This window comes from Dreissena polymorpha, chromosome 6 (assembly GCF_020536995.1).
Source record: "Dreissena polymorpha isolate Duluth1 chromosome 6, UMN_Dpol_1.0, whole genome shotgun sequence".
Classification (NCBI taxonomy): domain Eukaryota; kingdom Metazoa; phylum Mollusca; class Bivalvia; order Myida; family Dreissenidae; genus Dreissena; species Dreissena polymorpha.
Window position 1 is genome coordinate 37,862,869 of NC_068360.1, and position 10,100 is coordinate 37,872,968.

A 10,100-nucleotide genomic window follows, 5' to 3' on the forward strand; every position below is an offset into this window, starting at 1 on the left:
CATTCTGTAGGATAAAATATTCAACAACACATATATCAGTTTCTAGTCCAATTTAATTTCTAACATAACTAATATTATCAGCTATACAAATACAGTCTGATAGCTACATGATTGTATCTTTCTCGATCCGTTCACCACCAGTTCTAAATGCTAACTGAACTATTTCCCTCTAACATTTGCCCCGTGAAACTCAGTTATGAATCCCATTGGTCAGTGTTCTAAATAAGCTGGTTGGCTAGATTACTAAGAATCCCTTTGGTCAGTGTTCCATGCGTGCTTATTTCTGGTTGAATAGATTACTTAAGATACTGAATCAATGAAGCCCTGGGAACGGGATAAACAAACCACCCAAATATTTACAAGCTTTATCCAACCTTTTGATGAGAGATTTAACTGAATAAACACTTGCCTGACCAATACAAACATACCCGGCCTTGTGTCAACTATACTCTTCTTTAATCTCTCCCTCATCGATAAGCTTATTTGAACATATGTGCACTTTGTGACTGTCATGTTTACTGGCCCTTTTGATAAAATTTTCAATATTTCTTACATAAGATAAACCCACATATTCCACCTACAATTTCTAACTATAATGTGACACAACCTATCCTCTCAATTTAATTTTTATGTATTTTAGGATACAGAAAAATCTTTAAAAATTTAAGTATGGAAGGAAACGAAAACATAATAACACATACGATGAAAAAAATCAAAACACGTAAACATGAAAACATCAGTGTCTAAAACATATATATGATGAAAATCTGCAAATTATTAATGAAATTGTTGACGAATGTTTCTGCTGAAATAATAAAATGTCGGAATATTTAAATAGTCAATGTCAATCACAATGAAGTGGAATGCGTCACTGATTTGAGAAATCCAATACGAATAGTGTCCATTTTTGACATCTTTGCTGGAGGCGATGTGGCGTCTGGGTGAAGAGATGAGACGTCCGTTTGGAGAGTATGTGACATCTGGTTGTAGATGGTAACATGCAGTCGATGGAAGACGGCGGCTTCCGAATGAAGACGATGATTGTCGGTCAGAGAAGCTGTTGGTCCTCGGTTGTCGCACGATTTAGAATACTTCAAACGTTTATAGAGTTCTGAAGAATGTCTGCGTTCATGACTGTAGTATTGTAATAAATGTTTATGTACACGTAATTAAGGTAACACACATATATATAAGTTCATAGACGATACAAAGGACATGGTTCACTAACCACCAAAAAACGCCCAACCTCAGATTTCCCCAATATTTATGCTGTAATTATTGCAATGTGTCTATTTTTTAAAAATGACGTTCGTTTTGCAATATACTTAACTACGACGTCAAAATTGGCGAATAAACAACCCCTAGTAACACAACGAAATGGCGCTCATTTATGACGTCATTTAACATGCCGTTATTGCGCTTAATTACGTTTGCGCTTATGTTACATTTTCCACTGTCAAAACATTGTCTAGATCGATCCATATCGGATTTTGTTTAAAGATTTTTTGGTAAATAAGGCTAATTATAGATTTCCATTTCATTATAGGGTACACTTCTCGTATATTTTGTCAATTTCTTTCGATAAGAAGAATTAGGCGAGTAGAATAAACAGTCAACTTGTGTATTTGAGAAAAATCGGTATTTACATGCGTTCCAGTTTCCGGTCAAATACATTTGAAGGTGTAAGTATCTTTCATGAAAATAAAGCCTTTTTCATTTCAAATATTTATGAAGAGTTACTAGATAAATATACTTTTATTATACTTAGTTGTGGCGTGACACTCTAGTGCGTTCAGTTACAGCGAACGTTTGCGAACGTTCTGCTATTGAACGCTCGGTTCGCCCCGAACCGAAGCGAACCCTCTTGGGAGGTAGTTCGCTAGCGAAACCAAAGTCTATTGCGTTCAGTTACGCTCGAGTGGTCATTGTCAGATCGGGTACTACTTACATGTACCCCGGGTACTCTTAAATATACTTACATGTACCCCGGGTACGGTAAATATACTTAATCGTACCCGGTCGATATTAGACTTACCCGATTTGTATTCCAGTCCAAAATCCGATGTCGTTAAAACGCTACCGATAATCTTAAACAAACTTCTGTTTATAAAAACTGCATCAACATGCTTTTTGGGTACGAGTTTTAATAACATAAAGGCCATTTCACAGAAAATTAACATAAATGTAGATATAATTAATTTAAAAAAAATAGCCGACAACGACCGATTAAGCGTTAAATTAATTGTACCCGGGGTACATGTAAGTATAATTAAGAGTACCCAGGGTACATGTAAGTAGTACCCGAGCCGACAATGACCAATCCAGCTTCAGTTACAGCGAACGTTTGCTATATTTCGCGAACCGAAGCGAACCCTTTCGGGAGGTAGATCGATAGCGAAACCAATCGTTCAATGAGACCGAATTGGAAACGAACGATGATTGGCGAACGTTCGTTGTAACTGAACGCACTAGAGTTGTGACGGTAAACCTCGTAGATTTGTCAATTCTCATAACCCCTGACCGATAACATTCATTTCATAATTCAGTAGCATACTTTTATCTATATTTTATGTTACAACGGCCTTCGTCTCCATTTACACGCTAGAGTTAAAAAGAAGACAGTTCATAGCTATTAGCGTTAACGAGAATGATCAGAAATATAAACAATTAATAAAGAAATAGCCAAAGCAACCCTTCATCTGTTTGATGAATTATATAGATCTCAACATATGTTAAGTAACTAATTATTTAAATGTTATACCAGTAGCACTATCTACTATCACTCTCGCTAGAACTTGAATCATCAATACGAATTGCAGATGCGTCAGACAGGTACTTTCCCCAATCTCGAACCCCTAAACTTTCCTTTTGCTGATATCTACCGGCAGACAAGAACCAGACTACGGCTGCAATGTGTGAACACATTCCAACCACTCGCGATCAAGTCTTGCATTGGCAGTACCATGATTCGACCATATCCTCACTGTGACGTATCCACAGCATGTACCTTCTGCTAGATGTATGGCGACTTTGCAATTTTGCAGAAATCAAACTTTGCTCGTGAACATGCACTTTAATGTCACAATTTCCAGTTGTATGCTCTTGCATGTAGCTGGAACTCAAACGCAATTGGTAAACACCAAGTGTTAGTTCACTTAGCTGTTCATCACTTAAACGCGGAAATCCCTGTACTTCACAATCTTCAATAGGCCGCCAAATTGTCTTTTTCCTAGCAAGACCTTTCTCTTCTACTAACATTTTCAGCTCGTTTTCTTTTTCATTTTGTTGCAGCATCTTTTTGGCGATCAATTCATCTTGTTCGACTTGGTCTGGGGAACTTAGAGGGGGGAAGTATTTGTTTGAGATGGCGCAAACAATTCTAACAAAGTCACCAATAAATGGCAGCTGGCTATTTGGCATCACATGATCTAAATATTTGAATCTCTTGATTCTAGCGTTTGCCGATTCGACCACCCATCTGATCTGTGAAATGATAATGAGAGATTATTATAAAAATGGCAATCTATGCGTTTTGCAAGTTTGGGTTCGTGACTTGTCGGGATTGTAAGGTTTATCAAAAGAAAATCATAAATAAAGAAAACGACTTATCATTATACACATTAAAACTTGGACTATCACAAAATGTGATTAATACTCATTTATGTTGTCTTGTAAGGCAATCCATTTTAAAATGCATCCAACAAACAAAATGTCAGGCGGATGCACGATATTGAATTGTATATAATATGACATTTTATTGGATTCTGTTGACGCCTCACTCAGATATACAAAAACAAAAGTGTGTCTACAGATGACGGATATGCAGACAGACAGACATACAGACGAACATATATAAATCCAAATAAGCCCCATGTCCTCCGCATTTGAGCATATTTTGTATAGAAATCTTTGCGACCAATTGCTAATTTTGTGCACAATATATCCTTTTGTAAATTGTTTTGAAACATCTCCTACAGATGTGTTAAATGATGAAATGGGGATTGATATAGGTTAACCATGTTTGATTGTTAAGAAATTACGGGCTTTCCGGCAAGAGTAATTTAAAATTAATATAACCTGTAAGTGTAATACTTACTTTCGTTACTAGTCGACTCGCGTTGGCTTCTCCCGTAGTCAATTGTTTTTCTCCTTTCAGCATAATGGCTGGCATTTCAGCATTAATGCCGAGGTCCTTTAACAGGGGTAACGCATCTCGGAACCCTCGGTCTACAACAAATACATCCCCTTCTCTCAAAAGCCCCCTAATATCATCTATGTTTGTCTTCAACATGTGATTTAATATTGCTGCGTCATTGTTCTTGCCGTCTGACATGTACGGGCCTACTATTGTCAAAAAATGTCCAGTTGTTGTGACAACTACCATGGGCTTCACTAATGGCCTTCCCTTATGCAAACTAAATGAACGGCGCTGAAACTGAAAGTTGTTTGATTTATTGATGTAGATGTATGTACCATCCAAAACAAGAATTAACCTCTCTTCCTGGTTTCCAAACAGCTTCTTCGCTAAAGGCTTTGTATGTTCATTTATCAGCGATTCCCTAGTGACACTGTCAATGCCAAGATACAGTGGCACAAAATCGCGCATGAATGCATGCCTTACCGTTGATACTGCACGGCGTATACTGGACTTTGTGATTCCAAAGATCGTCGATAACAGCTTGTTGGACATACCGGAACACAGTAGTTTGCATAAGAATATGCCAATACTGGTTTTGATGGATCTATTTGGGGTGTTTTTTATCTTGTCAAAAAGATGATTATAAAGATCTTCAAACTGTGCTCGATTTAGCTTCGTAAGTGACTGACAATCTGCATCACTTAAATTGTCAAAATTTAAATGTCTTGACTGTTGTTGGTAAAGCTTTCTAATTTTTTGTAACAAGTCATTGACGCCTGTTCTATTCATTTGAGATGTCTCTGTAATAGTCTTCATATCCTTTAAAGCTGTCTCGGTCAATGTCCCTTCATAGACGTGAGATGGACAACATCTGGAATCCGCGGAAATAATAATGTTGTGATCTATAAAGGCGGATAAACGACCGTCTGCTGGCAATGAGATCAGTTTTGGACCTGGGCGCTTACATATAAAACATCTGGAATGGCTTCTTATGGTTGATGGAATTTGCAGGGTGATCTGAGAAAAAGAAAAGAAAGATCGTGTTTTAGAATTAGTGGAGTGTTTTATTCGTTAATACAACGCAAACAGACGTTTAAACCAGACTGATTTAAGTACATTATTGTTGTAACTTTCGTCGGTTTTCCAATAAAAGATCATAACAAATGTCATCGTCGTATTAAACAAATACGTATCTTCAGCTTGTTACAATTGTTCATCGTCGGACACCACTGGTCTATTCATTACGTTACTCTCCATTCCTAAGTGATGTTTGAGCGGAGCGTATTCAGCAGCCGTGGGTATCCGACGATGAACAATTGTAACAAGCTGAAGATACGTATTTTTTTAAAGACTGCATAGGATTTAAGATTCCTTTACATACTATTTTACAGATGTAAAAGCACTGTAAATAGATATAAGGGCTACTTACTGATAATGGGCTAAATGGCTGTCTGGATGTAGATGGTTGGGGTTGGTAGTCAGGATCATTGCTGATGTTGTCTGAACATTGCCTAGGCTTTGGGGCATTCTTGTAGCTTTTGACACGACATTGAAAACAAATGACATCACTGTCTGTTGGATCTACAGCAGGCAAGACCCTTCGCAGATAGTTTTTAACAGTGTCAGTCAATGGACGACGATCTTTTGGTTTTGCACGCTTATTACAGCAAATGCATTTGTAGGCTTTCACCATCCTGAAATTAAAATAAGATTTAGAAACAAAATCTACGCGGGTACGATCTCGGATAGCCTGGACGTAGAGCAAAAGAAATTGAGTATCTTATCCATTGCGCCACGGTGATCAATAATTGTGGTAAGTATACAGTATAGTTATAGTTAACTTGTGAGTAAAATTAGATTTCTCGGCTAATAAAAAGAGTACATTTTCATCTTCAATAACACACAATTTATCTCGCAAAGAAATAGCAATTATGAATAGTTTAATAACATATTTATCGTAATGTTTACAACATCTTCCAAAATGAGCAGATTTGAATGTTAAAATCAGCACTTTTTCGCTTTAAATCGCCGAGACTGTACCGAAACCCTATCCGTGCGCTTGTGATTTTCGTTCGTCTACTACAATAGGCAGATTATTTTACTTTACAATATTTTTTAACCACAAACTGATGTTGCTGACACTCAAACACTTTTTGTTGTATACAGATATCTGAATTGCTTGCAAAATGTACCTAGTAAACATTTCAAAGAAATAGCAGAAAATCTCAGTTAACATTAAATACTCACTGTTTGGATTTTCTCCCTTGAAAAAGGATATTATCGTTTGATCAAAGATCTTTAAATATAGATCTACGTGTTTATTAATAGATCTTTGTTTGCACCGATATTGGAAAACACATTAAACTCTATTTACACACGCATAAGACGACATATTCCATTATCAAATTAATGTATTTACGTTATCTGAACGTGTCCAGGAATGTTTCATATTAACTTTTATGTTTTTCCAATAACTCAATTTTTATAAATGTCCGGTAAACACATGTACTTCTGTACAGTGGAAAATTACCTCCCTTTAATGACCCCAAATACGGCCCTCGTACAAATGCATGCGCATATCAAACATTGTTTTGTTTGCTCTTGCTTGTAAATGAAGAACCCAGAATGTATCAGTAACTTTAAAAAAAAATATTTCGTATTATTAAGAAAGTTATTAAACAAAGCTCTTTATGACGTCCGAGCACTACTCGCTAACCAGTATATATCCACTTTAACAGTGATATCGTTCGTGATCGCCCAAATGGATTATAACATAGATTCAGAAAGCCATAATTATGGACCATGAAATGGGTAAACCATCATTTTTTTAATAGAAAAAATAATTGTTTATCTAAATGCCAACTTACCTTCAAGATATCGGGTATATCCGACTATTGGAAAACGCGTCGTCTGCACTTTGTTTACATTGGATACCGACGCTATTCGTACCCAGTTATTTTCGAATGGCGCGTACACAAAATCGTTTCTTATGGCTTCTTTTTTGAACACCAACATTGATAAGATCATTATTTTGCCATTTCAGACTAAAAAACCTCTAATAAGTTTCGGTAATAAGTGGTATTTTAAGCAGTATTTTTTAATATAGGGTTAAAAAGATAGGTTCAATCATGCATGGTGGGTTCTCGGAGATCAGCACTGGGTTACACATTCTTTTTAAAGTTAGATATGAGCGCGTAATAACACCGTCACAAAAATATAGTATTTTGTCTTTTGTTGTTTTTGTTATTGTTTAAGACAAAGTTTGTCATGGTGTTCTCGTGCGCTGACAGTTTATTTGTTGATGAAACAAAGAAATTTAGTGTAAATTCGCCATTTTCTTGTGTGTGATGTACTTTTGTCATGATTTTTTTTACAATTGAAAACAAGGCACACTTATAAAATTTGACTTTTTGTGCAATTTAAATGTTATAGAAGATGAATACAAATTAAAAAAATGACATTTTTGAAAATTTGATTTCATTGATTTTTGGGGCGTTTTTTGGTGGTTAGTGAACCATGTCCTTTTACCTAATATATGTACAAAGTACGCGCGATTTTTCATCATCAAGTCCATTCATATCATCGTATCTTTAAACATCATTTTCGACGACGCGTGAAATGTCCACTCGTTGTATGGTACTGATGCTGGTTCACAATATGGATCAATGTCGACAATGTTGTATCCTAATTGAAGTCGTCTGTTGCGTCATCTTATCCTCGACGGATACATCATCGTCGAAGGTATCTGTATGTCGCTGACGTATTCGTCTTCTTTGTCGGGGCGTTAAGATCTGATCACGATCTCAAATGCGTTATGAACGCATGTTGCTGCAGGCAAACCACGCCAACGATGTCAGGAGCGCTGTTTTTCTCCTTAACTTGTATCGTATTGGCAAATCTTATAGGGTTAATTACATGAAATGATAAACGGGCCTTCTATTTACATATTTATAGTAAATGGAATTTGTTATATTAGCACTCAGATTACTTATCACACCTGTGATAATATACCCAAATAAAATGAATGTGCTAAAGAAACGCTATTCTCATGACACAAATTTATTATGTTTTATTTAGACTATACGCATTTGTCTATTCAATAAAATGCATTGTGCTTTATGATGTTTTATTTACTTAGAGAACAAAAATTTACAAACAAAATCCCTTGTCTTAATGTAGTCATTCTTATAAAGAAACGAAAAAAATTTTTTTTATATATGATCAGTATCAAAAATTTAATGAATCATAGCAATATAGTTGTATCTTTCACATTATACTAATAAAAGGTACAGTGCTTTGCTTTTAAGGATATTTACAAACTGTATTTAAATGTTATCTACGCCTAAAATGGTGTTTACTTGAGCGCTGTAGGTCATAAGCTAGCGTTAGTTAATGTCGTTGTCAAGTGCGTTATCATAAGCTGGTCTGATACGCGTATATTTGTATAATGTCTTAGGTGCAAACATACTAAAGCGTCGGTCAATAGGATGAGATCGATATACGATACAGGTATTTTGCGTCGTTTGGACAGGTGAGACCTGTCTCTTCATGTTTGTACCTGATCGAGGTGCAATACACAATTATCACTTTGGGAACAGGAAACCTCATTTCATTAAGCATACTTGATCATATAACCAGATGTTATCTATGGACAAACCTCATTGGCAATATGAAACCTAACACTTCGATAATCAATTATGTAAACCCCGATACACATTCGATACACATTCAATCTGAACTTGTATCTGTTATGTACCTTGGGAAATTGGAATTACACTTATATAATCAATTATTTAAATTTCATTATATACCATATCTGAAATGGGGCTCGTTATGTATTGGTTTGAAGTAATACGAGCCAAATTGTTAATCAAGGACTAATACAAATCAACACGTGTTCCCGATAATTAAACTACATTGGGGAAATGAAACCATATTTCCATAATCAATTATTCAAACTTCATTATATATCCCATCCGAACTGATGTCTGTTATGTTAATTCCTAAATACCCGCAACATACAGCTACGTTTCAAGCTATTCGCTATTGAGCACGGGTAATTAGCATTTTGCGTATACTAGAATATGACATTTTTATTTCATTCTAAACCCGGAAATCAATGCTAATGACGATACATCATCAAAATCGGACGATAGCTTCCTCTATAATCCTCTATTTACATACGTAATGCATATACATTCAAAACATATTTCTCTATATACAAAAATCTGGGGGTCTTTAAGTCTCGACATATATTTCGCTTTATTTTGTAGTCCATTCACATGTGTTCAGCCATTGTCTGAAGGCAAGTGAAAATTGGTTTCGTCATGGCGTTATTTGAACTTGAAGTCTTTTTGGTCAATTTTCGTTTTTTGTGTCTTAACGCTACCGTGTCAATTTGCATCTGATCATCTGAAGAATCATTTTCAAATCTAGGTACAGGTGAGTTTTGTGAATTACTGTTATCGTTATGCATCGTATCTGATTCACTGGATCTTGACTGTATATCCGCGAATTGTTTGTTTCTCAAATGTTTTTGCAATTCGGCAAGCGGAATATTATCTTCGTCATCCGTATTATCTCTAATCTGTCGGGTCTGTTGAGTAATAACAGGTAACCCATGTACTGACGTATTTGAATCGTTATCAGAAGATAATGTGTCTTCTGCAAAGGCTAAATTTGCTTTTCTAATCGGGCGCGCTAACGGTTGATTTATCACTGACCATTGATCGATATTAGCGTGTCTAATCTGGTCTGCACGAACTTTAATAGTTGAGTTGTCTAATTGGTTCTTTATTACGTATGTTAACGGGGATCTTTGTTTTATTATACGATGATATGGTTTCCATTTACTGTCTAATTTGTTTGTTCGTTGAAAGTTTTTGTAGTAAACGGGGTCATTGATTTCGAATTTAATATCTTTCGTATTTTTATTCGCATAATCAGCTTGTCTACGTTTCGA

General features: G+C 35.8%; 1 protein-coding gene and 1 long non-coding RNA gene across 2 annotated transcripts; both read right to left on the bottom strand.

Annotated features, from left to right (window-relative positions):
* Window positions 1-2,925: 2,925 nt before the first annotated feature.
* LOC127834399 (uncharacterized) lies at window positions 2,926-4,562 on the bottom strand. The gene is made up of 2 exons (XM_052360230.1): window positions 4,097-4,562; window positions 2,926-3,483 (listed from the first exon to the last, which is right to left on the bottom strand). The coding sequence occupies exons 1-2, from the start codon at window positions 4,382-4,384 to the stop codon at window positions 2,941-2,943; spliced, it is 831 nt and encodes a 276-aa protein (XP_052216190.1). The 5' UTR covers window positions 4,385-4,562; the 3' UTR covers window positions 2,926-2,940.
* Window positions 4,563-4,880: 318 nt separating this feature from the next.
* LOC127834410 (uncharacterized) lies at window positions 4,881-7,087 on the bottom strand. Its single transcript, XR_008027925.1, has 3 exons — window positions 7,006-7,087; window positions 5,568-5,832; window positions 4,881-5,155 (listed from the first exon to the last, which is right to left on the bottom strand). It is a non-coding gene; the product is annotated as an uncharacterized LOC127834410 (long non-coding RNA).
* Window positions 7,088-10,100: the final 3,013 nt, after the last annotated feature.